This window comes from Naegleria gruberi (genome assembly GCF_000004985.1).
Source record: "Naegleria gruberi genomic scaffold NAEGRscaffold_18, whole genome shotgun sequence".
NCBI classification, from domain to species: domain Eukaryota; phylum Heterolobosea; class Eutetramitea; order Acrasida; family Naegleriidae; genus Naegleria; species Naegleria gruberi.
The window spans coordinates 410117-437036 of NW_003163309.1; the positions used below are offsets into that span (position 1 = coordinate 410117).

The 26920-nt window shown below is 32.1% G+C and overlaps 18 protein-coding genes across 18 annotated transcripts; 12 read left to right on the forward strand and 6 right to left on the reverse strand.

Moving 5' to 3' along the window:
* Positions 1 to 86: 86 nt before the first annotated feature.
* On the forward strand, positions 87 to 1236 carry NAEGRDRAFT_66493 (60S ribosomal protein L38; the record flags this gene model as incomplete). Its single annotated transcript, XM_002678313.1, has 4 exons — positions 87 to 193; positions 365 to 519; positions 696 to 775; positions 982 to 1236. 4 exons carry the CDS (start codon positions 87 to 89, stop codon positions 1234 to 1236), a joined length of 597 nt encoding a protein of 198 aa, XP_002678359.1.
* A 348-nt stretch (positions 1237 to 1584) lies between these two features.
* NAEGRDRAFT_32869 (uncharacterized protein) lies at positions 1585 to 1941 on the reverse strand (the record flags this gene model as incomplete). The annotated part of the gene is made up of 1 exon (XM_002678411.1): positions 1585 to 1941. One exon carries the CDS (start codon positions 1939 to 1941, stop codon positions 1585 to 1587), a length of 357 nt encoding a protein of 118 aa, XP_002678457.1.
* A 267-nt stretch (positions 1942 to 2208) lies between these two features.
* NAEGRDRAFT_66495 (uncharacterized protein) lies at positions 2209 to 3333 on the forward strand (the record flags this gene model as incomplete). Its single annotated transcript, XM_002678314.1, has 2 exons — positions 2209 to 2379; positions 2599 to 3333. 2 exons carry the CDS (start codon positions 2209 to 2211, stop codon positions 3331 to 3333), a joined length of 906 nt encoding a protein of 301 aa, XP_002678360.1.
* A 147-nt stretch (positions 3334 to 3480) lies between these two features.
* Positions 3481 to 4023, reverse strand: NAEGRDRAFT_66496 (uncharacterized protein; the record flags this gene model as incomplete). The annotated part of the gene is made up of 1 exon (XM_002678412.1): positions 3481 to 4023. One exon carries the CDS (start codon positions 4021 to 4023, stop codon positions 3481 to 3483), a length of 543 nt encoding a protein of 180 aa, XP_002678458.1.
* A 559-nt stretch (positions 4024 to 4582) lies between these two features.
* On the forward strand, positions 4583 to 7102 carry NAEGRDRAFT_66497 (uncharacterized protein; the record flags this gene model as incomplete). The annotated part of the gene is made up of 1 exon (XM_002678315.1): positions 4583 to 7102. The coding sequence occupies one exon, from the start codon at positions 4583 to 4585 to the stop codon at positions 7100 to 7102; it is 2520 nt and encodes an 839-aa protein (XP_002678361.1).
* Positions 7103 to 7262: 160 nt separating this feature from the next.
* On the reverse strand, positions 7263 to 7922 carry NAEGRDRAFT_66498 (uncharacterized protein; the record flags this gene model as incomplete). The annotated part of the gene is made up of 1 exon (XM_002678413.1): positions 7263 to 7922. One exon carries the CDS (start codon positions 7920 to 7922, stop codon positions 7263 to 7265), a length of 660 nt encoding a protein of 219 aa, XP_002678459.1.
* A 562-nt stretch (positions 7923 to 8484) lies between these two features.
* Positions 8485 to 8946, forward strand: NAEGRDRAFT_66499 (uncharacterized protein; the record flags this gene model as incomplete). The annotated part of the gene is made up of 1 exon (XM_002678316.1): positions 8485 to 8946. The coding sequence occupies one exon, from the start codon at positions 8485 to 8487 to the stop codon at positions 8944 to 8946; it is 462 nt and encodes a 153-aa protein (XP_002678362.1).
* A 2477-nt stretch (positions 8947 to 11423) lies between these two features.
* Positions 11424 to 12506, reverse strand: NAEGRDRAFT_66500 (uncharacterized protein; the record flags this gene model as incomplete). The annotated part of the gene is made up of 1 exon (XM_002678414.1): positions 11424 to 12506. One exon carries the CDS (start codon positions 12504 to 12506, stop codon positions 11424 to 11426), a length of 1083 nt encoding a protein of 360 aa, XP_002678460.1.
* A 622-nt stretch (positions 12507 to 13128) lies between these two features.
* Positions 13129 to 14115, forward strand: NAEGRDRAFT_66501 (uncharacterized protein; the record flags this gene model as incomplete). The annotated part of the gene is made up of 1 exon (XM_002678317.1): positions 13129 to 14115. The coding sequence occupies one exon, from the start codon at positions 13129 to 13131 to the stop codon at positions 14113 to 14115; it is 987 nt and encodes a 328-aa protein (XP_002678363.1).
* A 654-nt stretch (positions 14116 to 14769) lies between these two features.
* On the forward strand, positions 14770 to 15336 carry NAEGRDRAFT_66502 (uncharacterized protein; the record flags this gene model as incomplete). The annotated part of the gene is made up of 1 exon (XM_002678318.1): positions 14770 to 15336. One exon carries the CDS (start codon positions 14770 to 14772, stop codon positions 15334 to 15336), a length of 567 nt encoding a protein of 188 aa, XP_002678364.1.
* A 215-nt stretch (positions 15337 to 15551) lies between these two features.
* NAEGRDRAFT_66503 (uncharacterized protein) lies at positions 15552 to 16712 on the forward strand (the record flags this gene model as incomplete). The annotated part of the gene is made up of 1 exon (XM_002678319.1): positions 15552 to 16712. One exon carries the CDS (start codon positions 15552 to 15554, stop codon positions 16710 to 16712), a length of 1161 nt encoding a protein of 386 aa, XP_002678365.1.
* Positions 16713 to 17582: 870 nt separating this feature from the next.
* Positions 17583 to 18218, reverse strand: NAEGRDRAFT_66504 (uncharacterized protein; the record flags this gene model as incomplete). Its single annotated transcript, XM_002678415.1, has 1 exon — positions 17583 to 18218. One exon carries the CDS (start codon positions 18216 to 18218, stop codon positions 17583 to 17585), a length of 636 nt encoding a protein of 211 aa, XP_002678461.1.
* A 140-nt stretch (positions 18219 to 18358) lies between these two features.
* NAEGRDRAFT_57779 (carbon-nitrogen hydrolase) lies at positions 18359 to 19307 on the reverse strand (the record flags this gene model as incomplete). The annotated part of the gene is made up of 1 exon (XM_002678416.1): positions 18359 to 19307. The coding sequence occupies one exon, from the start codon at positions 19305 to 19307 to the stop codon at positions 18372 to 18374; it is 936 nt and encodes a 311-aa protein (XP_002678462.1). The 3' UTR covers positions 18359 to 18371.
* Positions 19308 to 19785: 478 nt separating this feature from the next.
* On the forward strand, positions 19786 to 20367 carry NAEGRDRAFT_48386 (uncharacterized protein; the record flags this gene model as incomplete). The annotated part of the gene is made up of 1 exon (XM_002678320.1): positions 19786 to 20367. One exon carries the CDS (start codon positions 19786 to 19788, stop codon positions 20365 to 20367), a length of 582 nt encoding a protein of 193 aa, XP_002678366.1.
* Positions 20368 to 20599: 232 nt separating this feature from the next.
* Positions 20600 to 21241, forward strand: NAEGRDRAFT_66507 (uncharacterized protein; the record flags this gene model as incomplete). Its single annotated transcript, XM_002678321.1, has 1 exon — positions 20600 to 21241. The coding sequence occupies one exon, from the start codon at positions 20600 to 20602 to the stop codon at positions 21239 to 21241; it is 642 nt and encodes a 213-aa protein (XP_002678367.1).
* A 215-nt stretch (positions 21242 to 21456) lies between these two features.
* Positions 21457 to 23007, forward strand: NAEGRDRAFT_66508 (uncharacterized protein; the record flags this gene model as incomplete). Its single annotated transcript, XM_002678322.1, has 1 exon — positions 21457 to 23007. One exon carries the CDS (start codon positions 21457 to 21459, stop codon positions 23005 to 23007), a length of 1551 nt encoding a protein of 516 aa, XP_002678368.1.
* Positions 23008 to 23139: 132 nt separating this feature from the next.
* Positions 23140 to 23733, forward strand: NAEGRDRAFT_66509 (uncharacterized protein; the record flags this gene model as incomplete). The annotated part of the gene is made up of 1 exon (XM_002678323.1): positions 23140 to 23733. The coding sequence occupies one exon, from the start codon at positions 23140 to 23142 to the stop codon at positions 23731 to 23733; it is 594 nt and encodes a 197-aa protein (XP_002678369.1).
* Positions 23734 to 24579: 846 nt separating this feature from the next.
* NAEGRDRAFT_66510 (uncharacterized protein) lies at positions 24580 to 26490 on the forward strand (the record flags this gene model as incomplete). The annotated part of the gene is made up of 1 exon (XM_002678324.1): positions 24580 to 26490. The coding sequence occupies one exon, from the start codon at positions 24580 to 24582 to the stop codon at positions 26488 to 26490; it is 1911 nt and encodes a 636-aa protein (XP_002678370.1).
* Positions 26491 to 26920: the final 430 nt, after the last annotated feature.

Below are 26920 nucleotides of genomic sequence, written 5' to 3' on the forward strand. Positions count from 1 at the left end.
TCCTCATCAATAAGTGTCTTTTGCATATTATCTACGAAAAAACTAGCTGTTTAAAATCTGTAAATCATCAAATAAAAAGGAAGAAAATGAGCGCCAACAAACACAAAACCAAGGAGGAACGAATGGAAATTGTCAATGAATATCTTCAACAACAAAAGGAGAAGGAAGCAGTTAAGGCCCAAAGTGATTTATCGTTTTCGATATGGAAGGTAGGTTGTAGTGGTTAACCTCAATTTTCATAAATGATGTGATGATAAAACCTTGATGATGATGGAAATTAATTGCATGTAGAGAATCAATCCAGGATATGTTGTTCCAACAGAAATTTATAAATCAACAACAAAGGATACTTTTGTGTAAGTAGTCAATTGTTCGGAAAAGCTGAAAAACTTGATAGTCCTCAATATTCGGATCCAATCGATAAGTCCTACAATAGAATGTTGGACAAGGCAGCTCAGTGGAATGAAGAAGATTTAAAGACTTTTGGTAAATTAACTTCGGCAACACCAAAGGCTGCCAGTGAGAAGAAGCCATGGAAATTCTAAATTATTCCAACTCTTTATACTAGGAATCATCATGTTGATGATTGTGAATCCGATGGATTGAGTACACAAGATGATAGAGTAACGAACGTTATCTCATGTGCCATTTACTTGTAAATCAAAATTAATTATTGTACTATTAATAAACTGTAGAAAAATTAAATGTTATTATTTCCAATAGTATCACACATGATGTCCTCCAAAATTGTTGTGATGATGAAGAAGATATCTTGGTGAAGGGACACAAAACTGTCATTCTTTTATTCTGTCAAAAATGCCTTGCCTAAAAACTTTATTGTAAACTACACTACCTCCAAGTCATCCAAAAATTTTAAAAGTTTGTTGAAAAAAAAATCGTAAAATGGTATGTATCAGTCACCTCATCCTTTTTTCTTACACCACAATTATCAACAATCTTATTTCATCATCAAAATTATAGCCAAAGCAAATCTTGAACGTTAAGGAATTCCTTGCTCTTGCTGTTGCCGCTAAGGAAAAGGGAAGCATCACCCTCTACAAGTCAAAGGACAGAAAGAACAGATCATACAAGTTCAAGCTTAGAACCAGACAATACCTTTACACTTTGAAGATGAAGAACAAGGTTAAGGCTCAACAATTGGAAAAGGCTCTCCCACCAACTTTGAAGAAGTCTTACATTAACCACCCAGAAAAGAAGGAAACCAAGAAGCAATAAATTTGTTCTCTAAATCTTAAAATTAAAACAAGTTGAGAATATTTTGTTGTTAATTATCAAAGCACAATAGTATCATTGTCTAAAGATATCAAGCAAGGATATTTATCTTCTACTTTTCAAAATAATTCACTCTTGTTGTTTTGGAAAATACTTTAATACACTCGAATTTTAATGGAAAAGGATCAAGAATCATCTTGAAGATTTATTTGCCTAGATTCAAAGTATTACATTCTATTGTTTTGGTTGTGATAGGAATATTGAGAAGGGAAGATTGGTGTGAAAACAAATGGAGGTAATAGGTGTTCTGGTGTTCAAAATCATGTCTAAATCACATCTCGAAAAAGCCGATCATCTCTTTGGATTTCTCAACACTAAAATTACAGAATCTCCTCTCAAAAACAACTTGTTTGTGAAACGTGTCTTGTTGATTGGCTTTGACTTTTTTCTTCCCTTTCCACTTTTTGGTTGTTCCGTCCACATTTCCTGTACATTTTCCAATACCATATTACAGTGTCTATCAAAGGCTTTAACTCTAGCCAACAATTTTCTATTATTTCTACAACTAATTAAAATTTGTGTTTGTTCACGAACACTTTCCAACAATAACGAGAGTGGTCCCTTTTCAAATAGTAATTCCTCTTCCTTTTCCAATTCCTCAGCAGTCTTTTGTGGAGCTTCTGTGGTGGCTGCTACTGTTTGCGACATGATAAATTATTGTTGATGATGAATAATTGATTATTTTTTGATGATTGGAAAATTCTTTAGAAAATTTTTATTAATTTTATTTGATCAACGAGCTTGTGAGATGAAAATACAACACATGGAACAAAGAAAATTACATTGAACAAGTAGTAAATTAAATGTTTTAGCACTCCTAGTTAGAATCAATGATGAAATATTAAGAACAAAGAAAGTTGTTAGTGATGTTAATGATATGAAGTATTTGAAAGGAATTAAAAAAGATTGAAAAAAATGATGATTAACGATAATGAAGAGGAGGCTTTTAAGGATGATTTTCCTCCACCACCGGCATTCTATAGATTGTATCATCCAACAAAGAGTGAATATATTCCTCCAGAACCACCTAAACCAGTTCCTAGAGGAGAAACTTATATATCATTCGGAGAAACATTAACATCTTTTGTAAGTTTTTGCTCCTCCTGATGTAAATAATATTTAACAATATATGATGGTGTTGTATGGTCATGTTGTGGATCAAAATATTCATCAAATTAAAATTATTATTGGAATGGAATTAATATTTTGTTTAAATTATTATCATCATCAAATTGGATCAATTTATTATTGTTTATCGATAATATTTGGATTGAATTATTTACCATCCTACTATTTATTAAATAGAATGAATTTAATCCAATCAAATCAGGATTTGAAACTGTTAAAAAGCTTTACGGTGATAAACCACTAGATAGTATAGATCATGTTGCGGAATTGAAAAAACTAAATAGATCTTTATTGTACAATTATTTGGAATTGTTGGATTTGCTGATTGAACATCCAACCCTTCAAGTGAATGAAACTGAGGATATTTCAACAATTACAAATTTTGATGGATCAAAGACCATTGTCAAGTTTTGTTGGGAATTGAAATTACATCAAATCGAGTTAATTTTCATTAACATGTCATTCCTGTTAAATTATTATAGACCTCATCAAGCTAGAGAACAAATGATAACAATTTTACAAAACCAATTAAAGAGAAGAAAGGAAGTCACAGAAAGTGTGGGAGATTGTATACAATATTGTCACAAGGTGCTCAAAGAGGCCCAAATGACACTGACGAGTATTAATTTACAAGAGGATGTATTCTTAAAGACTGTTGCTTCAGAACCAGCTGCTTCTTCAGTATTGGAAAATGATAGTTCCATGACTGATTTTTATATGGGTCAATCAAACCCAAGCAAGAGAAAGAGAGAAGATGGCATGCAAGATGAGGATCAAACATTAACATCCTTCACACATGACTTGAATGGATTTGGATCAACAAGTGGTAGACAACATGACAAGAAACATAAGGATACTAATGTTAGTGTTGTGGATATTAATGATGAAATCATGCAGGAATTTTTCCAATAATTTATTGTATATAAAAAGAGTTTTTGAAAGATGATGGTAATGAGCTTTTAATTTGGATTCTACTGAGAATTATTTTGATCGATAAGATGGACATCCTAATTCGATTTAAGATAGATACTGAAATAATGCAGGAATTCTTCTAATAATTTATTCGAGCCTCTTCCTTACAATTGAATTATATTCTGAAAAGTGATTTCTAAACTTGCTCAATTTCAAGTAAATCATCCACAAGTGACCTAGCAAGCCACCAAATCTTTCAGAATGCACCAATCGACATGAATTCTCACTCTCTTCTACCACTTGGAATGTATGCTCTCCGCTAAATATTGGAAACCATTTGAATCCAACAATTCCCTTCCATCCAAAGATAAACTCTTCCTTCTCATCTTGTTTTGACACGTGCCACTTCCACAATCGAGCATTCATCACATTATCCTCAGTGAGAATTGAAACTCTGAATGGTATTTGTTCCAAGTGTGGTGTTAAAATTGCATTTGGATCAGTAACTAATCTCTTGGCGAATACTTCCTCCAAATCCAAGCCATTTCCGAGAGATTCCCACTTGACAACCATTCCAATTGGATAGTGTTCTCTCTTGGTTATATATTCAAACACCTCACTTGCTGGCTTGTTGATAATGATTGAGCTGCTTACTACTTTCTTCCAAAATTCAACAATTGGTTGATTCATTTTTCTTATTCGTTTTATTAATAATTAAGGGTTTTGTTCGAGTTGTTTTTTTGTTGTCTTGTGTAAATCTAGTTACTGTCTGACAAACGCTATTGCAGTATTTATTTGAGAAGCTATAATAGCGCAGTGTTTCTTTGAGTCGTTCAATAGGCGAATTGTGGAAGAGTGCGAATGAAGACAGTTTGAATAATTGAGCGTTTCTATTTTTGGATCCTTACTGGTTTACGGGATTCTTTAGAAGGTTGTGGGTTAATTTTGCTGAGGTGAACAAGTGAGAGATTAAATCGTCTATGAGATTTTATAAGATTGGTCCAATTCTCTCTCAAGATTTACAAAAGGGCAACAAAATGAAACAGTATTCGAAGGTTACAAATTTTACAGAGATTGAAATCACTAAATTTCAAACCTAAAAAGGTGGAATGACGGAATGAAGCTCCCGTCAATTGCCATCAAGTAAAACATCTATTCTGTTTTCGTCCCTTACCAACTTTGATGACCTTATTGGGTAATTATAAGCGTTGTTTAGTTTTGAGAGAAACAAAAATTATTCAGAAAAAATATGACACAAATATATCCATACGATATTGTAAGTTCAAGCTCTTCTCAACAAACTAATATCTGTAAGAAACAAGACGAAACATCAGACATAAACTCTGCAGAAACAGATGAAAAGGAAAAGTTAATGACAAAGAAACCCATCCCTTGTATGAGATTCATATCCATGCGAGTGTTTATCACCCTTCTAATTGTTATCCTATTGATTACATGTTCAATATTTATTTGGTTAGCTTCGTTTGTAGGATCAACAAATGCTCTTCAAGAAATGACAAAAGAATTGATAGGAAAGGTGGGTGAGAAAACCATTTCTTATATCCAATTAGAAATTGAACCACAAATGAGGTTGTCAATGAGCTTGGCAGCAGACATTAGTTTTGGAGTTATTGGAGAGAAGCCGAAACCTGTTTATTTGTATGAGAAATACAAGATTTTCGAGTCTTCTGGGTTGGGAGTTTTCTATCCTAAGGAGATGTATACCTATTCATTGTCTGGTATTTCACCAAATTCGTTGTTGACCTATTTAGAGAAACAAAACGCTGGATTAATCTTTTGGAATGTTAACGAAACTGATGGAAGTCCAACAACAGTGCATAAAAACGATTCTACAACGTATGAAATAACGTCTCAACACTATTGGAAGAGAAGCTTGGAATTATTCAATGAATTGAATGAAAATTCCATTGTTGGTGAGCCATATTTGGTTATCAACTCTGGATTGGCGATATTTTGCTCAACCAAGGTTTACAATTCTACGTTGTTTGCTCTAAGTGGTCAGAAACAATATATTGGAATTGCCAAATCAAACATGATGTTAAATTCCATTCAAGAATTTTTACAAAAGTTAACCATAATTGGTAATGGATATGTTATTTTGGCAGAATTGAATGACAGTGTGATTGGTGCATCTATTAATTCAACATCTATCGATGGGAAGTCAAGAGTTTCATTATTCGAGTTAATAGATAAAGATTCTGGACAACTGATGAACGATATTCGTTCCCAATATGGAAATCTTTCAGAAATTCCATCCTTCATTCAGATATATAGCAATGGGATAGGGTACTATGTATCAAAGAAAGATTACATATATAAGAACATTCATTGGATTCTCTATATGGTTGTTTACAAGTCAGATGTCGATCAAACCACAAATATTAATTCTGGAATTTCTGTTGGTGTAGCAGTGGTAGTTATCCTATTCGGAGTGGCTTGTAGTTTTATTATTGGTCATTTGGTTACCAATCCTCTTAGATTTCTAGAAAATCAATTCATGAGAATCAAAACTTTTGACTTAAAGTCATGTTCTTTCAATTCAAGCAAATTCAAAGAAGTTGACAGTATTTATGAGCACCTATTCGACATGGTTACTTGGTTGAACGAATTCAAATCATTTCTTCCAGAAAATGTGTTTAACCAATTGAAGAATTTCGAACAAGTTGAACGGAAATCTTCTCTATTCGAAAAGAAGGAATCATTTTCCAGAAATTCATCAGAATTTGGATCTTCCAAGGTTGACAAACCGAATACTCTTCAAAACTCATCTGATTCCTCTTTGAAAGCTTCCAAAGTCATTTCTGGAAGTTTATTCAAATTAGGGTTAAACCATTCCAGATGTAGCGTTGTAAATGTCAAGCTATTTGGTTTCAATGAACAGGTTTCGACAAATGAAATTTCGAATATATTTTCCAAGATCGCTAATGGACTTTCAACTCTTTGCAAAACCATGCAAGTCTCGGATTTACTCATTTTTGGAATAGACGAATACCAACTCACTTTCGTCGATTCCAATAAGAAATGTGAAATGGCTTCCATTGAGGCAAGCTTAAAAATTAGCAAAATTCTAGATAATATTCTTGGAAAATCAGAGAAAAAAGTTAGTTATTGCATTGGAATTTTTACTGACATGGCGTACATTGGAAATATTGGAAACCATTCTTTACGTTGCTATTCTGTGGTTGGTCCAATTGTTTCAAATGCTAGAAAATTGGCAATTTTTGGGCATACTCTTGATTGTAAAGTTTTGGTGGATAGTGGAACGTTATCACCTGTAGTAATAAGTCAATTTGTGATTAGACCAATTGACCGAATCGAAATGGAAGTTTTCAATTCGAAAACTAAACAGATTATTTCAGTTCATGAAGTATTGAGGGAAAATTTGGTCAATCCTGATGAATGGCTTTATGAATTGGAACAATCGAATAGTAATTCACAATTTAAAGTTTTACAAAATTCTTTCGTTTCGATATTTGAAGTGGAAACAGAAGAATCAAACTTTGTAGAGAAAGTCAGAGAAACAAGACGAATCTTTCAAAGATACATTGATGAAAATCCTTCAGACATCTTGGCTTTCAATCGTTTGATTTATGTACTCAACTTTCTTCTAGATTATTCTGATGATTCGAATGCTTCTCTTTTTGAATTGTTGAAAAATTACAAAACAGCACTCCACAGATCAGTCCAAACTCTTTCTCACCATAATTGTGAAGATGTTGAAATAACTCATATAAATTTTAAAGGTTAGTTTTTTTATTAGAAACATTAATTAATTCACTTCATTGAAGATCACTCAAAAGTTAATTATTAGAAAGGTTTTGAATCAGACTAATACAATTCCATCTTCAATGTAATCAACACTTTTCACATTTTCATTTTGGAATAACAAAATTAAAAATTGCTAGATTTTATTTCCTTTTTTTGGAATTGACAAGATCATTTCCAAACGAGTCAATCATATATTTTTGAATTTCTTCATCGCTTTGTAATTCTTTTGATAGAAATCGAAATACCAAACGTTCCTTCCTGACAGCTGTCAGAGCTATTTCTCTATCATTATTAAGGTGGATATCTAGCTGTTGGGTTGAATATTCATTAGGAAAAACTGCTTTCAACACTATTTCCTTATCCGCTTTAAGATTGTCACTCAAATGTCTTAGAAATTCCAAATTTAAATCATCATTAGATTTAGCAATAATTTTTAAAACGAAATCCTTATCTGATCTTAATTCACTTGGAAAGAATTCAAAAGCTTTTGAATCTGCTTCAAATAAATCACTCACAAAATCCTTGTCACTGGTCAAATCAGAAGAAATATATTCAAGAACTAGTCCAATATCACCAAAACTTCTAGCAAGTAATAATACAAATTCTCTATCTGCTCTCAATTCACTGGAAGCATATTTAAACTGTAAATAATCTTTTTCAAAAGCTGCCATCACAACTTCCTTGTCATTTCTTAATCTGTTCGAGACAGCTCGCAACGGTTGACGTTTTTCTTTGAAATGAATTGAGAAAATTGCGAGAACAGCTGGTTTATGATCCCATAAATCGAATATAGAAACCATTTTTAGAATTGGGTTTTCAGTTGCATTGTGTTTGAAATTGGAATTGATCAAGTTGACTAAAAGTTTTGTAATTTGATTTCTGTTCCTTACAAGATCAAATCCTATAATGTTTAGGTGGTTTTTACCTCCCAAGAGGGAGAAACCTTGCATGGTATGTACAATTAAAGTCACTTCATATTTCTTTGGCTTGCCAGATAATTTACGAAACAACATTTCGGATTTAATATTCGAATCCAGGATTAAAATGACAAGAAACCCACCAGTTAAATTATCAATATTCGACAGCATGGGTTGGTTGTCCTGATGTTGAATTATTTTTTTAAACTGGAAATTGAACAAAACATTGTTAAATAAATTCATTTGTAAAAAAGGAACAAATTTGAAATTCCACTCGTGTTGCCTAACAACTATTTGGGATTCATCTGAAAATTTATCTGGAGAAATAATGAGTTAACTTCATGTTAAAATTCTATTCTTCGAACAGCTCTATTAGAAAGTTGATACCATCTGTTCTTTTGAACTTGCACTTGCAGATATAATTAACTTTGAATCGAATAAAAAAATGACTAAAAAGAAACAAGCTACTCCCACACCAACCACTTTTGCACCTCCCCAATTAAACGATTTTCTAATTCATAATTTTTGTATCGGAAGAGAAACCACATCAAATGGTGCTTTAAAGTTAATCAGCTACGGAGATTGGGGATTAGCAATTTACCGAACTCCGATTGGTGTAAAATTTGGAGTTCATTCATCAGAGGATTTTATTACTCAATTCTTGAATGAAGATTATTTGAGAGAGGACGAAAGAGAAGTATACGAAAGTATCGACCTAATGAGTATGTTAGAAATAATGCCAATTGAATTGGAAGAATTGAAATCTGCCAAATCAAAGATTAAAACATTTGAAGGTTTACCAGAAAAGTTTGGGAAATGCATTAGAACTTGTTGTAATGGAAATAACAAATGTTTTGTTGGAATTGCAAATGCACATGTTTACTGTTTTGATTATGGAACTTCTTAAATATTTGTATGAAATTGATGAATAAATTGTAAAGTGCCTAGTTAACTTATTGATTGTACCCGCCGTGCTATGTTTGTGTTATTCTAAAGATAGATTTACTTCATATTGTTGAAGAGTGAAAGATTAAGGAAGTGAATGGCTACGGCCATATCACGATGAATGCACCTCATCCCGTCCGATTTGAGAAGTTAAGCATCGTCGAGCCACATCAGTACTGAGGTTGGAGACAACTTGGGAACCTGTGGTGCTGTAGTCTTTTTATCTTTTCTTTTACCACAGACTTGCTCCCAATCTTGAGCTTTTGGAATTTTGATGTAGCTTCAGGTTTGCCTTGTATTGGTTTCAGTTGGCATTGGATCTTCACCGCAGCAAAATTCCAACACACACAAAATTTCTATTATTTAACAGAGCGAGAAATCATACCAGATGATCCTCACAGGAAAAAATTGAGAAGGAGGGCAACAACCACTTTGATTATTGACCAAATTCTGGCTACTCATCCTCTGAGTGCAAGGAGGAGAGTTTCCAGATTCACAGTTCAGTCTGCATGATCACTGAAATGTCCTTCAAGGTAAGTATGAAGAAAGAAAAGAGTGTAAATTCGAACAAATCTTATAAGCCTTTCTAGATGTATGGTTTTTGAGAACTGAATTATGGTCGTTGTTTGTTATTTTATGATTTAACTTCTCTGAGATAGTTGAACATGAAGTAAACACAGAGTTGATAAATTACATTGAAATTTAAGTAGGACGTGTATTGAACAAAAGTTCAACGTAGAAAATAAGGGGTCAAAAAAACTCAACTGTGTGCTTTATTGAATATTTACATTTTGATTTTATTTACAATGAATGCCTAGGTTTACAAAATTTTGAGTTAAATGGAGATTACCACATTTTGAATTGTTTGTTTCTCATTTCTAAAGTATTATGTGATTGAGATTTAGAAGTTTTGCTTGTTTCAATAGAATTCAATGTTTTGTAATCAATTAAATTTCTTCTTCTTGTTCCACCAACAATATTATCCAGAGAAATTTCGGAATTAAATTGTGAAGTATTATTGGAGGAATTATACATATTTCTTCTTGTTGAGACCATTTTCTTATTGTTATTTTCTTTTGTTGGTTTTCATTAAATTTCTTTCATCAAAATATTAAATTCTTGTGATGAATGGAAAATCCACTAAAAATCGGAATCACAAAATTAGTGGAAATCATCATGGAAATAAATAGATAATTGTTTTGGATGATGATATTTCCACAACAAAATAACTAAATAACAAAAACTAAGAGCAAAATGCCAGCTAGAAATACTTCATCAAATTCTTCAAATTCTTCCGGAGATAGAATTCCAACAAAAACAGAATGGACAAGATCAAAACCAATTGATTTATCTAAAAGATTACCATTATTTGATATTGATACATCTAATATTATAAGTGGAACAAGACATCGTAATAATATTGATTATCATCATGCAAATTTAAATGGTAAACAAATTTCAGTGAAAAGATCTTCGAAAAATTCAATTGAAAAGAGAGCTAAACAATCAAACACCACAAATAAGAAGATTACCAAATCGAAAAAGATGTAAATTACAACTTGTAAATAATTCAGTAAATTGTAATTTGTAAATAAAATGTTTGAAATTTATGAAGTTTCAATTTCGAATTGATAAGAATAAGAGAAACCAAAATTTGCATCAAGCAATTCAACATGTGGAATGTTCAATAAATACGAAGGTGATCAACCCTACCAATTTCTTCAACAAACCTTACTGAACCAACAAGATTCGTCTAGTTGCCTTCACTGTTCATACAGTCAAAGACTGTAGCGGGATTGTCGCCATATTCCTGGCAGGCTTCCCGTCCAAAATTAATAATTGAAATTTCTCTATTAACACAGCTTCTAAGTAGCGATCTTTTATTTGGAGGCATGGTTGTTGTCTACAATCAACTTTGGGTGGTAATACCACATTGTCAGTTAGTGTTGGTGGTTCAGGAATTGTTAAAGTTATTGATAACTATAAGGATATTGTTCATCCAATATGATCAAACTCCATTGAAATAGTTAATAATTTAGTTGCAAATTAGATATTTGTTATAAACCTTTTATAATCTCAGGTTTCCAATAAAAAACAAAGTCCATATGTTGATTAATGATTTTTAATAGCATCTCAATAAAAATCAATAAAACATGCAATAAAAGACTACAGCACCACAGGTTCCCACTATCCCTTTTGTTCAGTTTATTAAGGTAATTGATGGCTATGGCCATATCACGATGAATGCACCTCATCCCGTCCGATTTGAGAAGTTAAAAGGCAAACAATAATTTTTCAATCTTTGGAAATTCAATTTAATAGTTCTACCACTGAATCGATTATTTGAAAAGTTACTTTGAGGTTTTCTGAATAGGTTTTTGATAATGATTCCTTTTTTTTCAAATCCAATAGCAACAAAGTATGAATGATTTTTGACTCTTATTTGGTTTCTGTTAAATTCCTGTAAGCCCATCTCACAATGGCATTTACAACATTACTATCGATTCCTTGTATTTGTTTACATGCATGTTCAATTTTTTCTTCTTTTTCTCCTTTAAAGGATATTAAGGCATCCACAACATTTTCCAAATCATATCCACAAACCATTTTTGACTGAAGGTCTTCCTCATTGATCCCAACTCCTACATCATAGTCTATCAAAACCATTCTCATTTGTTCCCTTCTCCACGATTTTGGTTTGCTTTTATCAAGTTTGAATTCAGAAATTTCTAAAAAACTTGTTGCCCTTTGCAAAGTCCCCTCAACTTTGGTTTGCTCTTCTAGTTGTAATTTCATTAATTGTAATTTTGACTCAAGACTTGCAACCCTTATTGATGTGTTGTTTTGGGCACGCTCTTTTCGTTTTCGTTTCGTTTTTGTATATTTAAATTCTTTGCTTGATTCAGAAAGACCCTCTGAAGAGGAGGTTAGTGGTTCTGAAAGATAGTCTAGGAGTGCTTCAACATTTGAAGTATATCTTTTAATGGCTTCCCAAGATGAATGCCTTGAAATATTGCCCTTACCACCCCAAATTCTTTTATAAAACGAAAGAGGTTTATCATTACAGGAATGGATCTGTTCAATACTTGGTATAGTAATTACATCTTCTGTTAATGTGACAGAATTATCCTGTCTGCTTTCTTTGACAATGTTAAATCTGTGATGACCAAAGGTTGCAGGTTCTTTGACACAGAATTCAATGGGGTAATCAGCTATCCAGCTATTATACAACAACATTAAAAAGGTTTTAATCTTTCTCCTGCTCCTCGAAAAGCATAATACTTTGATAAACGAAGAGGCATCTTGTATTTGAGTTGATGGTGGTGAACAATAAATTCTCGACACCTCACCATAAACATCCGCATGCACAGCTAGTGCTCTAATATATCTCTTAACCTGTGTTTCCCGAGGAATATGTATAAAAAACGACAAGTGGGTTGGCAATTTATCTATTGCTTCTGTCAATGAAACAAGCGCTTCATTTCCGTTCTCCTCTGTAATGGTAACATATTGTTCACTCATTTTCTGTAGTTTTGGATTAATTAGATAAAATGGCGGTAAACTTGTTTGGCATTTTTTTACAAATGAAAGTTTGTTAAGCTTAAGGTTTTGCAATTCGTAAAATAGAGTTTGGTTAAGGTCTGACTTTTGCTAAATTCACTGCATAATAGCCTATATTTTCAGTAAGGAAATTTACTTTATTCTACTCTTCCAAATATTCTATCTTCCCAATCATTAAATAAATTCTCCTTCATCGTAATCACCTAGTCTAGGATGAACCACAAGTGAAAAATCACCACAATGATTTCCGTCCACCTGAATTCTCTTTTGAAGTACTTTCCTCACATAAATTGGGGTGATAATTCAAATAATTGGAAACTTTTGATGATCCACCAATTACGAAAACGAATGGTAGAGGAGCAATTAATATTTACAGATTGGAGCTCTTAATTCCCCCTTATCAAAAACATGGTGAATTATCCTTCTCTCTGAATGATACCATTCAAGTTAATTCTTCATATAATTCAAATTGTTGCTATCATCATTATATTGGTCATAAGGTTCTGGTCTTTTTTTCATCAGCTGAGATTTTGATTAAGGGGAGATTCCTCAAATCAGCAAACAAATTAAACTCTCAAAAAAAATGCGACCTCTCTTTTCCATTCGCTCTGACATTGTTCGGCACTTTTCTTCTGCTATCCGACCTTTCTTTAATTCGGCAGAAAAACTGTTCAGAGAAATAATGAAACCACATTTAACCTTTGAAGAATGCGCAAGTCTGTATGCGAATACGAACACAAAATCAATGAGTCTTGCAACCCTTATGATTACTTTGTGCTCTAAGCATAAACGGTCCGAAGTGGAAAGAAGGAAATATATTGATGAATTGAAAAATATTATTCATCATTTTGATGAAGGCTCTGCCACTATTAGAACCATTGATATTGCCATTTCTACATTAGTGCATGAAGAAGGCTATGATGAAGTTGTAACTCTTGTTAGAAAACTTGGAAATTCATCACTTGCTTCTCTGAAGAGTTTTAGATTGGATCAAATCTTAAAAGTTCTCTCAAGTTATCCGAATGATTTTGAATTGGATATTGCCAAACATATATTTTCTGTTTTACTTGAAAGAAAACAAGTCAGTTTATACGCCTACAATTACTATGCACAGTGTTTGTTTAAATATAATTTTGAAGAGGGGATGACATTATTACATGAAATGAATGCTCAAAAAATCAAAATTTTTGATAATCTGTTTATTTCCTCATTGACTTTCTCTTTAAAGAAAAACAAACAAAAAGAAAGTAGAATGATTTGCTCAATGATTGAACATTCCAAAACTACCAACAAAGTGCTATTAACCACAATGGTGAATTTTTATAACAAATGTGAAGACTATGATAAGGCAATTGAAATTACTAGAAACGTTAGCAGTGATGGATTGGATACAACTTCATATAATTGTTTAATTCAATCCTATATTGGAAAAAGTGATTTAAATAGAGCAATAGAGATGCTTGCTGAAATGCAACAGCAAAATATTTCACCCGACTCGGCCACATTTACAATTATTTTAACTGCTTGTGCTGACAGTAAGAATTACGAACAAGGGTTGAAAGTACTTTAGTTAGAGAACAAAATCGAGCACATCATCTATGAGATTTGAATCAATGATTAATTTCTATAACAAATGTGAAAAATATGATAAGGCCATTGAATTATTTGATAGCGTTCCAAAAGATAGAGTAGATACGACATCATATAATTGTGTAATTCAATCCTATATTGGAAAAGGTGATTTAAATGGAGCAATAGAAATACTTGCTGAAATGCAACATCTAAATATTTTACCTAACTCTACAACATTGCTATTATTTTAACTGCTTGTGCTGACAGCAAGAATTATGAGCAAGGATTGAGGGTGTTGAATATAGTTGGAGAGAACAAACTTTCAAGTAATCATTAGATAACCTCAATGATTAATTTCTATAACAAATGTGAAAAATATGATAAGGCCATTGAATTATTTGATAGCGTTCCAAAAGATAGAGTAGATACGACATTATCACAATTGTGTAATTCAATCCTATATTGGAAAAGGTGATTTAAATGGAGCAATAGAAATACTTGATGAAATGCAACATCTAAATATTTTACCTAACTCTACAACGATGGCTATTATTTTAACTGCTTGTGCTGACAGCAAGAATTATGAGCAAGGATTGAGGGCGTTGAATATAGTTGGAGAAAGCAAACTTTCTAGTACTCATTGATGACCTCAATGATTAATTTCTATAACAAATGTGAAAAATTTGATAAGGCCATTGAATTATTTGATAGCGTTCCAAAAGATAGAGTAGATACGACATCATATAATTGTGTAATTCAATCCTATATTGGAAAAGGTGATTTAAATAGAGCAATAGAAATACTTGATGAAATGCAACATCTAAATATTTTACCTAACTCTACAACGATGACCATTATTTTAACAGCTTGTGCTGACAGCAAGAATTATGAGCAAGGATTGAGGGTGTTGAATATAGTTGGAGAAAGCAAACTTTCTAGTACTCAGTTGATGACCTCAATGATTAATTTCTATAACAAATGTGAAAAATTTGATAAGGCCATTGAATTATTTGATAGCGTTCCAAAAGATAGATTAGATACAAGTTTTCACAACTGTTTAATTCAATCCTATATTGGAAAAGGTGATTTGGATAGAGCATTTAGTATTTTTAATCACATGAAGGAATACTGTTCTATTCAACCTATTATCCCTGATACAACTACGTATTTGGTGTTATTGACAGGTTGTGCAGACAGAGAATCTCTGAGCAAGGATTGAGGGTGTTGAATATAGTTGGAGAAAGCAAACTTTCTAGTACTCAGTTGATGACCTCAATGATTAATTTCTATAACAAATGTGAAAAATTTGATAAGGCCATTGAATTATTTGATAGCGTTCCAAAAGATAGATTAGATACAAGTTTTCACAACTGTTTAATTCAATCCTATATTGGAAAAGGTGATTTGGATAGAGCATTTAGTATTTTTAATCACATGAAGGAATACTGTTCTATTCAACCTATTATCCCTGATACAACTACGTATTTGGTGTTATTGATAGGTTGTGCAGATTTAGTATCTCCAACCAAAGGAAAAACATTAATTAAAGAGATACAAGAAAAACAACTAGATAGTTCTGAGATGATCAAATCTGCAATGTTGACATTCTATTCCAAAACTTGCAACCAGAAAAAGACAACCGAAATATTAACAGATATACTAAGCAGCAACCCCTCCATTATGTCATATAATTGTATTTTAGCAAGTTATGCTCGTCATGGACAGGGTAAAAAAGCTTTGAATTTATTCAAGTCTATGGTTAAAAACAGTGTACAACCTAATGGAGATACTATCACAATTATTTTGAATGCCTTGTCACATAGTGGAATGGTTGAAGAGGCCATAAAGATTTACAGCACAATAGAGACACTCAAAATAATCCCATCACCATCCCATAAAACAGTAATGGTTGATGTTTTTGCGAGGGCTGGATTATTTAATGAAGCTGAACAGCTCATTGGAGACAGTACTGAGGCAATACTATGGCGAACACTCATGGCAGGATGTAGAAAGCATAATAATATAGAGATAGCAGAAAAAATATTCGAAATTTTAACAAAAATAGAACCAACCGATCCATCTCCTTACATACTGCTATCAAATATTTACATGTTTAAAGGAAATAATACTAAGGCAAGTGAAATAAGAGGTTTGATGGTACAACAAGGCATTAAAAAAATTCCTGGAATTGTTTATAGTGAAGATAAAGGTACAACCTATCAATTCATTTCTGGTTCCAGTAATTACCCATTGTTTACAGAAGTGGAGAATAAGCGAAAAGAGATTTATCAAAAAATTATTGGTGCTGGTTATGTATCAGATACTAGATGGGTTACAAACGCTCAACTAATATCTGAGGAGGAAAAGATTGATTCTTTATGCAGACACGCAGAAAAAATAGCAATCTCCCATGCTTTTGTTTTGCAACCAAATAGAAAAAAGATACTTTTAACAAGTAATTTGAGAGTTTGTAATGACTGTCACAATGCCATAGCTTACATTTCAAAAGAAATGAATGTGGAAATAGTTGTAAGAGATGCAAACAGATATCATCACTTCAAAAATGGTAAATGTAGCTGCAATGATTATTGGTAATCTTCTTATTAGTGAGAGATTCTGTTCTATTGAATTTTTCGAAGAGCTTTTGTTTTTTTTTTGTTTATTCAATTTCTAACTCAGCAAGTGATCAATCAAAGAATCAATTTCTTGCATCAATTTGTTAGAAAGTTTCATTTTTCTTTCTCCTTTTAAAATCACAATGATAACAATACTACAATCGTAAATGCTTTTGTTTCTCTCAAACGAAATGGCAACTGAGAATGGTAGAATAAATCCTTCTGAAACATAATATGCATACACCAACTCCAACGACTGAAAACTGATCCATTAATTGAATTGACAAATACTGTTTCTTCGATATTCAATCTATCGAAACAATACAAATCCAAAATCAATGCTCTTCTTCCTTAATAATCTGTTGCTTCCGCTCTTTTATTTTGTAAGGATCATGTTAAATCTTCATCATCAATATTTGTTTTCATTGTTTGAGAAAACAATTCGTTATTAATTTCAGAACGCAACTTTTTTTGATTAATCTCCCAGATGGAAACATTTTGAGGTGATTCAGTAGTTCTTAAATGTTCTAGGCATGCACTATAACATTTGCATAGGCAGGTTGAGTGGAAAATGACTTGGTTGAGGGATATTCTGTCTTTCACTTCATTTAGTAGTTCTATTGCTGTGGAAAGAGTTTGTTTTACAATTTCCAAAGAATGTGAATTTGTTTCTGCAATGTGAATACAGCAATCAGTGAACTCTGCCAATGGAAATTGAATTGTAGCATCCCTTTCGTCAAATGCTGAAACGAACGTAACATTTGCACTGTGCTTCCAGTAAACAAATCTAAACATTTTAAAAGCATGTTCCAGAATGGTTGTCATTTGGGATTCAGCACATATTGAGGGATCATATGCCCTTGCTAACATAACTAATTTGTAGAGTAGAGCAGGAATATGCGCAGATTGGGGTTGAAGGTGGTTTAAAGAAATAAATATTGCAATGAAGAGCTGCCAGAAAAAACTCTTGGGTGAGTGAAGGGAAACCAGTGTTGGAAGATGTCATCTCTTCATATAAACGAGAAATAGTATAAAAAACTGAGGTACTGGGATGATTCATCTTGAACTTGTTGAGATTTGAAACAAAATTAGTCCATTCCTTGAAAAACTCTGAAGACTTTTTACCACCAGTATCGTGAAAGAAAGCATTGGAAGTAATGGCCATTGTGACTTTATCAATAACATCCATAGACAAAGGATTTGGATACGTACAAAGAACAGAGCTCGTAGAAACAATGGCTGATTCGATATTGTCCAAATTGATGAGTGTTTCAATCTTGGATTTTTCTAATTCGCTTAATGGGAAAAAGATGTCTATTTCTCCCTTGATGTGATCCTTATTTTTGTTGGTATTAGTTTTTAATAAATTAATAAATTGGCCACCATCAATAGGAGTTCTGCTTAATATTTGTCCGTCTACCCGGTCCTGTCTCAGCATCATGCTTTCATCATCATGGACTAACCGTGGTGGTGCTCTTTCATACATTTTTTTCGATTTATTTAAATCAGCACCATGAAACAAGTTTCTTCTTTTTCAATGATTTTTAATTTGGTTGAAATAGTATGTAAATTAAGGACCCTCGGAAATAACAGTATTCATCATGAATTTATTTATTTCATTATCTTATCTCAATTTAGATTACAAATTCAAGACAATGCTAACAAGTTTGACAGCTTCCTCTGATTGTGGTAAACTAGTTACCAAAGCATTACTTGGTTGCATTTCATGACTCAAATTATAAACACAACTCATTCCACAAAAATCAATTCCACATTCATTTCCAATTCGATTGCAAGCCACAAAATATGGAAATTGCTCTTTGGTAGAAATCATGGGTTGTAATCTATCCAACCAATACTCGAGACAATCAGTTGAAAACCAATTACACATGAATACCAATACATCAGATCCAATTTCCTTATGGAAAGTGGTCAATTCTCTCAAATTAATGTCAGTGCAATAATTTGTTCCATTGTCAATATCCATACAAATTCCAACACCAATTCGAATATTTTCTCTATCCATTCCTGTTGGTTTATCCATGGTAGAAGTGTCGTGTGTGAGAATGCAACGCTCATTCAAGGAATAATCAAATGCTTTGAATGTATCACCTTCCTCTGCCCACACAGTATCCGCCTCAAAAAGGAAATGTTTTCTGTAGGTCACATAATTACCATTATGTGAAATCACATACATTGAATTATACAATTTACAATTGGATAGCTCATCCTTTCCATCTTGAATCAATTCCTTTTCTGGAAATCCCAAAAAAACAGTGCAATTGAATTTCTTGGCAAGTGCAAGTCCATATTCGAAATACTCTCCACCAGGACCAGATCTCTCACAGAATGGAAAGATATCCTCCCTATCTTTGAAAACATAGCCAGAGAGTGTCATTTCTGGAAAGACGAGAAAATCAATTAATTTCGAATCGAGTGGAGAAAGCATGTGTGAAATGTGTTCCTTGTTAATGTCTATTTGTTTGAATTTTATATCGCATTGACAAATGGCAACGTTTAGTGTGATTTTGCTGTTGCTGTTGGCGTGATGCAGGGAAGTATCTGATGCTGACATTTTTTTTATTGTGAACTCCGGTTGAAACTCCTTGTTGGATGCTGAAATTGTGTGGAAAAGCATCCACCAATCTGCATTTTCAGGTTTTATCGTATTTTGAATGCTGTGGATTACAGTCATATTCAATGTTCAATTTTATGATGATGGAAAAATGTATTTCATTCCGAGAGATATTTCATTTGAACTGATAGAAATAAATTGATGGGAGGAGGTGTTGCTGAACAAACCATGTGTCAAATAAGAGAAGAGTCAAGAAGAAGAAATTCTGTCAAGTGAACACATGTGTTGTAAACTCATGATGGAACCCACTACGATTTTCTGACATGTCCAAATAATTGTAGTTCAATTACAACAGTATAATGCAATTTACAAAAGTGAGTGACATACCTACCATTTATCTAATTTGTTGCCAATCATGTCCAAATTTATTCTGTCAATTGTCCAAACCTTACTCAACCACCAATGAGATTGAAGTGTCATGGACAACGATAGTTCCAGCGTTTGTCCTTGTTCTGCAACATTCTATCCATTACAATATGCAGCTCTGGTGAACTTTCCACTGCGCCATTCTCGTGTCCATCATCGCTTTCGAATAAAAACTGCAGCAAATCTCACAAAATTTCACAACAAAAAAAAACAAAAACCAATCAATCATAAAAAGATGCCACAACAATTCCTCATTGTCCTCGAAAAATGTGTCGAACAAGATGACGGCAGCAATGAAATCTGGTCTCAATTCAAGTGCAGCGACTCTGTTTTCGAATATGTTTTTGGAATCGAATATCCAACAGGAACCACAGCTGGCGAAAGAATTGCCAGAATTCCAACCAGTGGCGCCAATTTAGATTTGTACGCTGGAATTGAGAGAATTTTCAATAAGAATGGACAAGTTGTCTCCAAACTTAAGGGAATCATGACAAATGGTTCTTGGACTTTATTCCAATTGTTGAGTGATAAGGGATTCAAGTTGGCTGAACAACGTAATTATGATGTTGTGCAATTTTGTTCAACTCTTAATGGAAGAAAGTTGGTTGAGAGAATTTTTGTTAGAGATTTGTAAATCAATGATGCAAAGAATAAATAGTTTAGTTTCGAATATTCACTACGAGCCAACGAGCTAAGAAATGTCGTCGAGCTGTGAAATATTTTCGCAATTATTAAAAAATAAAAATGGTGAGACCTTTCAATACTTTCATTCTCAATTTAGAGACATGAAAAACAAATTTAGTCATTATCCGCCAGTATAAAAGCTAACAAAACAACATGTGCAACAATTAAACAACAAAACAAATATGACCAGGAACAACAACAATAATAAGAGGAAGAGTAGTGATAGTAGTGGAAAACAGAAGAAGAGGAAGATACAAACTGGGGAATTACCATCATCAATACCTTTGGATTCAAGAGATGGAGAAGGAGAAGTGGATTTCATTTTGGAATCAGGAGATTTTGAATATAAACCGGAATATGAGGAGTGGAATCAAGTACCATCGGAAAAGCAATTAGTTTTTAGTGTTATTTGGGGAGTTTTTGCTAAATGTGCAAGATGTAAAATCAATCAACATTTGGATATGAATGCTAGTTGTACAATTAATCATGAAACTCTTGGATCATGTGCACATCAAGTATTTTATTTGATGATGAAGGACTCAAAGGGAGAATTTCGTAGATGGTATCAGGATGTTTGGTGGAATGGTATTAGAAAAAGAAGCAAATGTATTCAATTTATATTCCGAAATTGTTTACCGAATTTTGATAAATATGATGATTGGGGAATGGTATTAATATTGCACACCAACAACACATCTCAATTTGGAACACTCAAATGTAGACAACAAATGAATATTACTAGAATGTCAATAACTTGTAATATTGAAACAGGAGAGGTTTGGAGTTCTTTTAGATTCAAGAAGTCAATTGAGAAAGTACGATAACAACTTGTCAACCAACAATCAACAAATAAAATATGTCAGCATCCTTTAAATCTGACGTTCGTAAAATTGCTTTAACAATACCTCCCGAGTTGAACAATGATTCATTTCCTTCCATCCTACTTTTTTGTGTGTGTCAGCTCATGCTGAAATGTATTACAATAGAAGTACTCGAAAATATTTTGCTAAGTGCTTTTATTAATATTTATTTACCAATGATGACAAACAATAATGAACGCAACAAACCTCTTGGCTGGGAAATTATTGATGATGATGATGTTACATCTCAACATAATTCGGAAGCAAGTATTGACATTGTTTCATTGTTAAGACAAGCAAGTGATGAAGTACAAAATATTGAACAAAGTGAGGATGTAGAGCATTCCCAACAAACAAGAAAACAATCAACAAGCAAGAAACCAAAAGCACCAAAACAGGTGCCAATTTTATACACTGATATTTTGGATAATTATACTGATTTTTCGTTTTTAAAATATAAATTAACTGGAGATGCAATTATTGAGGATGGAAGAGTTAATAGAACTAAGAGCAAATCTAAGCCAGTAGCAATTTGTAATATGGATCATTTCGGATTTTCAAAAAAAGATTTGTTTAGAAAATCTTGTAAACATTTCGTTGAATCTAAGCCCCATCTAAATTTAATATCAGCTAACAATAATTCTATTAAAAGCATCAAACTATTTAATATTAATGAAATGAAACAGAGTAAGGATATAAAATTTAAAGATAAAGAAGTTCTAGGAAGATTCTTATTTGGAATTGAATTGGCTGGATTAAATCATGGAATTAATGGATTTGAACATTTTATTCATTTGATTGCATATTTATTTAAGGATGAATTTATTCATGCCATTGGAACATATGATTACAAGGATAAAATTTTAAAAAAAGTAAAAGAATTACCAATTCAGGAACATTTAGAAAGTCTTAATGAATATATTGAGATGTATGAAAAAAAAACATTTCCAATAATATCTCCACTGAAATATATTGAAGAAGAGCAACATCAGGATTTGGATAGTGAAGAAGATCAAAATGAAGAACATGAACATTTTAATGAATTTAATACTGGAGTGGTTTCAACAACAAAGAAACATTCAAAGGAAAAACAACAACCACAAAAAGAAACAAATATTGAAAATGATGATAATGAATGGCATGATATAGATAGCTCAATGGATGACGATGTTGAAGAGGTAGTTAATATTGTTGAACAATCACGTGTAGATGTAGTCAATAATGAATCAAGTAAATTTACATTTACTAAAAAAATGGTTAGAGATATTTATGGAAAACAAGAATCCAGAATGTCATGTTTGAATTATTCTAAATTTTCCAAAATAACTGAATCAGACAACACCAAAGACTCAGTTTTAAGAAAAGCAACAGCTATTTTGAATATACAAACTCTTTTAAAATTTGGAGTTCAGGTTGATGAAGAAAATTCAATAGTTGTCGCGAGCATGCTCAAGGTGTTGGAAGAATCAATAAGGTACCACATTAATTGGATTAAGGAAGCCGAAAAAGATGAAACTTTGAGCAAAAAATTGAAAAAAGAGGATTTGGAAATAGATTTAAAAGTATTTTATTTCAAATTAAATCTAGATGAAGCCTCAGGTACTGTTACATTCGCTATTCAATTATTGAATGGAAAATCTCATGGAAATCCCGAATCGAGATTAAATGTGACAACACTAGCTGCCTGGCGTGGAGGCGAAGAGAAAATGAGATCGAAAGTAGTAATGTAATATTTTAAATTTATGATTGAGGCTACTAGAGCTAACGGAGTAATTGTTGATGGGAAAACATACAAAGTTGACTATTTAATGACAACTGATTTATTATCCTTGAAAAATATTAGTAGATTAATGTTTAAAAGAATGTGCCCATATTGTTTGAGTCTTTCAACATTATGTGATAGAAGACATGTATTGAGAGCAAAAGAAGAACTTTCATGTATTTTATCTATTCCTCCCTCAAAGATAGTAATTTGTTTCCTCCATTTAAGGGAACGAATCATGGAAAGACTGTTAATAGATTCAATATTGACAATGAGTAGTACGAGAAAATTTTTGAAGACGTTGAAATCAATTAAGAATTTTCAGAACTTTTCATTGCGTCAACTTAACACCAAAAAAGGAATATTATATAGATGTTACTTGATAGGAAATATGGTTAAATCATTGTTAAAAAGTCTTATTGTTATCAAGAAATTTATCAATCCAATGCAATATGAATTGATGACCAAATTTAAACGAGTAGTGGATTTGTTGAACGTAAAGGAACGAATGGATGATGAACAGTATGAAACTTTTATGAAAGCTCTCAAAGATATGCAACAATCATATTGCAGATTATATGTTAATGGTCCTAAAAGTTGGTACATGCACATATTGTTTCATCATGTTCCAAGTTTATTGAAAATGTACGGCTCCTTAAAGCCATTTGAAACTCAGGGTTTTGAAGGTAAGTAATCATTAACTTTAATATTAATTGTAAACAGGAGCTCACATTGACGATAAAGATCTATTGGAAAAAACCTCTCATAATGGAGGAAGAAAATCATATTTGCACTTTATGTTTCCAAACTTTAAAGATATAATGTTAATCCAATTTATTTTACCTAGATTAAGGAAATTGTTAATTTGTAACGAGTATGGTTTTAAATTTGACTGTAGTAAAAGAGATTCTAAATTGGTAAGGCAATTTCTTGATGAGCCCTATCCTGATATACTTTGTGAATATTCTCATTTATTGGAAAGAAATGATGATCAAATGTGTGATGACGAATGTTGTCAAAATAATTGATTCACATAGAATTATTAAAGCTCATAGGGATAATCTTGATGTAGGAGTTAGTATATTGTTTTATTTCGGATCGTATCTTGAAAATGAAGGTTATTTGGAGTTAACTGATAAAAATTGCAAAATATATTGCAGACCTGGAGATGTAGTGATATTTAAAGGAAATATTTATAAACACAAAGTTAATAATATTTCAACAGGATTTAGGATAGGAATTGTTTATTTCACACATAAGGGAAACAAGTCAAAACCATACTATGAAACAACGCAACGAGCCTCTTTGAAGCAACACAGAGAGTTGTTTCCTAACGAGAAGCCAAAGAAAAAGAAGAAGACAAATAAATAAACGAACTTCATTCCTATCAATGTCAAAAATTTATTTGTTGTTTACATTCTAAAGAGAACATCCCTTCCAAAAAAAATTTACCTTCTACTTGTATTCTAATGTACAGCTCGACGACCGCTTGGCTCGTAGTGTTGTGTTTTGAAAACTTGATCACAATTTGGATAAAAAAATGTCATTAGAGGATGATGGAGAGAAGCAGATTTATTCTGTGTTTAATTTACCGGAAGTGGTTTCTAATGTTTTATTAAATTTATCTGCAAGGGAAAGAGCAAAGTTTCGTCTCATCAATTCGAATTGTGATCAAGTATACAAAATTGAAGAGGAATTATTATTTATTAAATTATGGACAAGATATAGAGATGGACATTCGTTCGGATATCAAGAAGAAACACTTTCTAATGAAGAATTGGAGCATTATCAAGAAATTTATGGAAATTTACAATTTCATTTGCGTGTTTGGTTGACTAAATGTTCAAATGGAAGATATGAGAGGGAAAATTCATTGTTATTGAGTATTTGCAATATTGGCGATTGGAGATTTATTCAAGATTGTCCATTTGTGAATGAAGATTTTCTTGAAGAATATTTAGATTCGAATTTGGTAAAGAGTTTAGTTTGTGTTCACATGGCGAAAGAAGTTTCGTATTTTATGGACATGAGAAGTGGAATATTCTACCAAAATGTTAATATTAAATCTACTTTGAATTGGAAAAGACTTGGAACTATTCAAGAATGGTTAGAAAATATGCCCTTCGATATATTAGGAAAATTATCAATGACTAATAAGGGAAGAAAAGTTAATTATCTTGCAAAACTTATGAAAGCAATGGAAGGAAATAATATTGAGGCGATTATTTCTTTATTGAAACAGAATTTATGTTTATTTCCCTATTTAAAGGATCAATTTAAAAGAAGGGAAGAAATTTTACAATTTTTATTGGAAAATAACGTTTATGGAACATCAATTATTGGTATACACAGTTATTTACCTGCATTTATACCGTATGATTTGAGATGTGATCCAGATTTTGTATTGAAATATTGTAAAATTATTGATTTTTATTATTATTTACCAACTAAATTAAGAAATGATACTGAATTGATCATTAAAATATTGGAAATTCACAAAGATGTCACTATTCATCTCAGTTCAGTACCAAAAGAATTATTTTCTGATATTAGGGTTTTGAAAATATTAAGAAAACCAATTATGGAAGAATTACAATACAAAGATTTCCCACATTTGGAAATTGACACTATTGAAAAATTAATGATATTTGGAGATTGTAATATTCTATATCCATACATATCTGACAAGTTACTCAATGATCAAGATTTTATCAGGAAATTTTTAATTGCTCAATATGGAGAGGAGTATAATGTAAATCCTACAAATTTGGAATCTGTTAAACATCCATTACAAATGGTGTTTATTGACCAATCATTGAGAAGTAACAAATCAATCATGGAAAACCTCTCACAATACCATCTTTTATATTTATGTGGCGACTTGAAAAGAGATTTTGACATTTTATCAAAAATTGAAAAAACAAGTATTCTAAAGAAGGTCAATCCACTTTTAACATTGGAAGATTATCTTGAAATATTTAGAAAATTCATACAAAGATCTCCAACGAAAACTTTTACATTTTACTATTATATTTCAAATTTACCAACAAAATTATTCAATTGTAAAGAGGTTGTTCTGACAACAGCAAAATTATACAAAAAGTATCTTGTGGTTTTAAGTAAGATTGGAAGTGAATTATGTAAGGATGTGCAGTTTTGGAGGGAATTGTTAGAGGAAACTTCGTATGTTGATATTGGAAGTTTCGTCCCACATGAAATTCGAAACGATCCAAAAGTTTTCCTCAAACAATTGAAATATCCTGAATTGCAAATGTGTTCAAAAGAGTTGTTGGAAAATGTTGAATTTGTGGAGGAGTTTTTGGTTGCCAATAATCATTTCGAATACATTTACCTTTCACCTAAAATGAGATCAAATAAGGAATTATTCATGACATTAAGTGAGAAAGATATGGAACTATTTCAATTTGCATCCCCTGATTTATTTGCCTAAATTTATTGTTGAAAAGTGAATCTGGTGTCATTCAAATTATTAATTGAAGAGTGAAAGATTAAGGAATTGAATGGCTACGGCCATATCACGATGAATGCACCTCATCCCGTCCGATTTGAGAAGTTAAGCATCGTCGAGCCACATCAGTACTGAGGTTGGAGACAACTTGGGAACCTGTGGTGCTGTAGTCTTTTTTATTCCCGTTCCTACTTAAACATCTTTTTCATTCTCCTTTAAACCTTCTTCCTTAATTAATTTTGGCTTTTGACATTTTTTACCTTGCAACTTGATTTCACTGCATCTTGCATGGCTCCTTAAGAGGATAAAAAAAGAATAAAAATTAGCTGACATGAATTCAATATTAATAAATTAGTATATTTCAAAATTTAACGTAACGAAATTTCTATTTCAATTTCGAAAAGCATTTAAT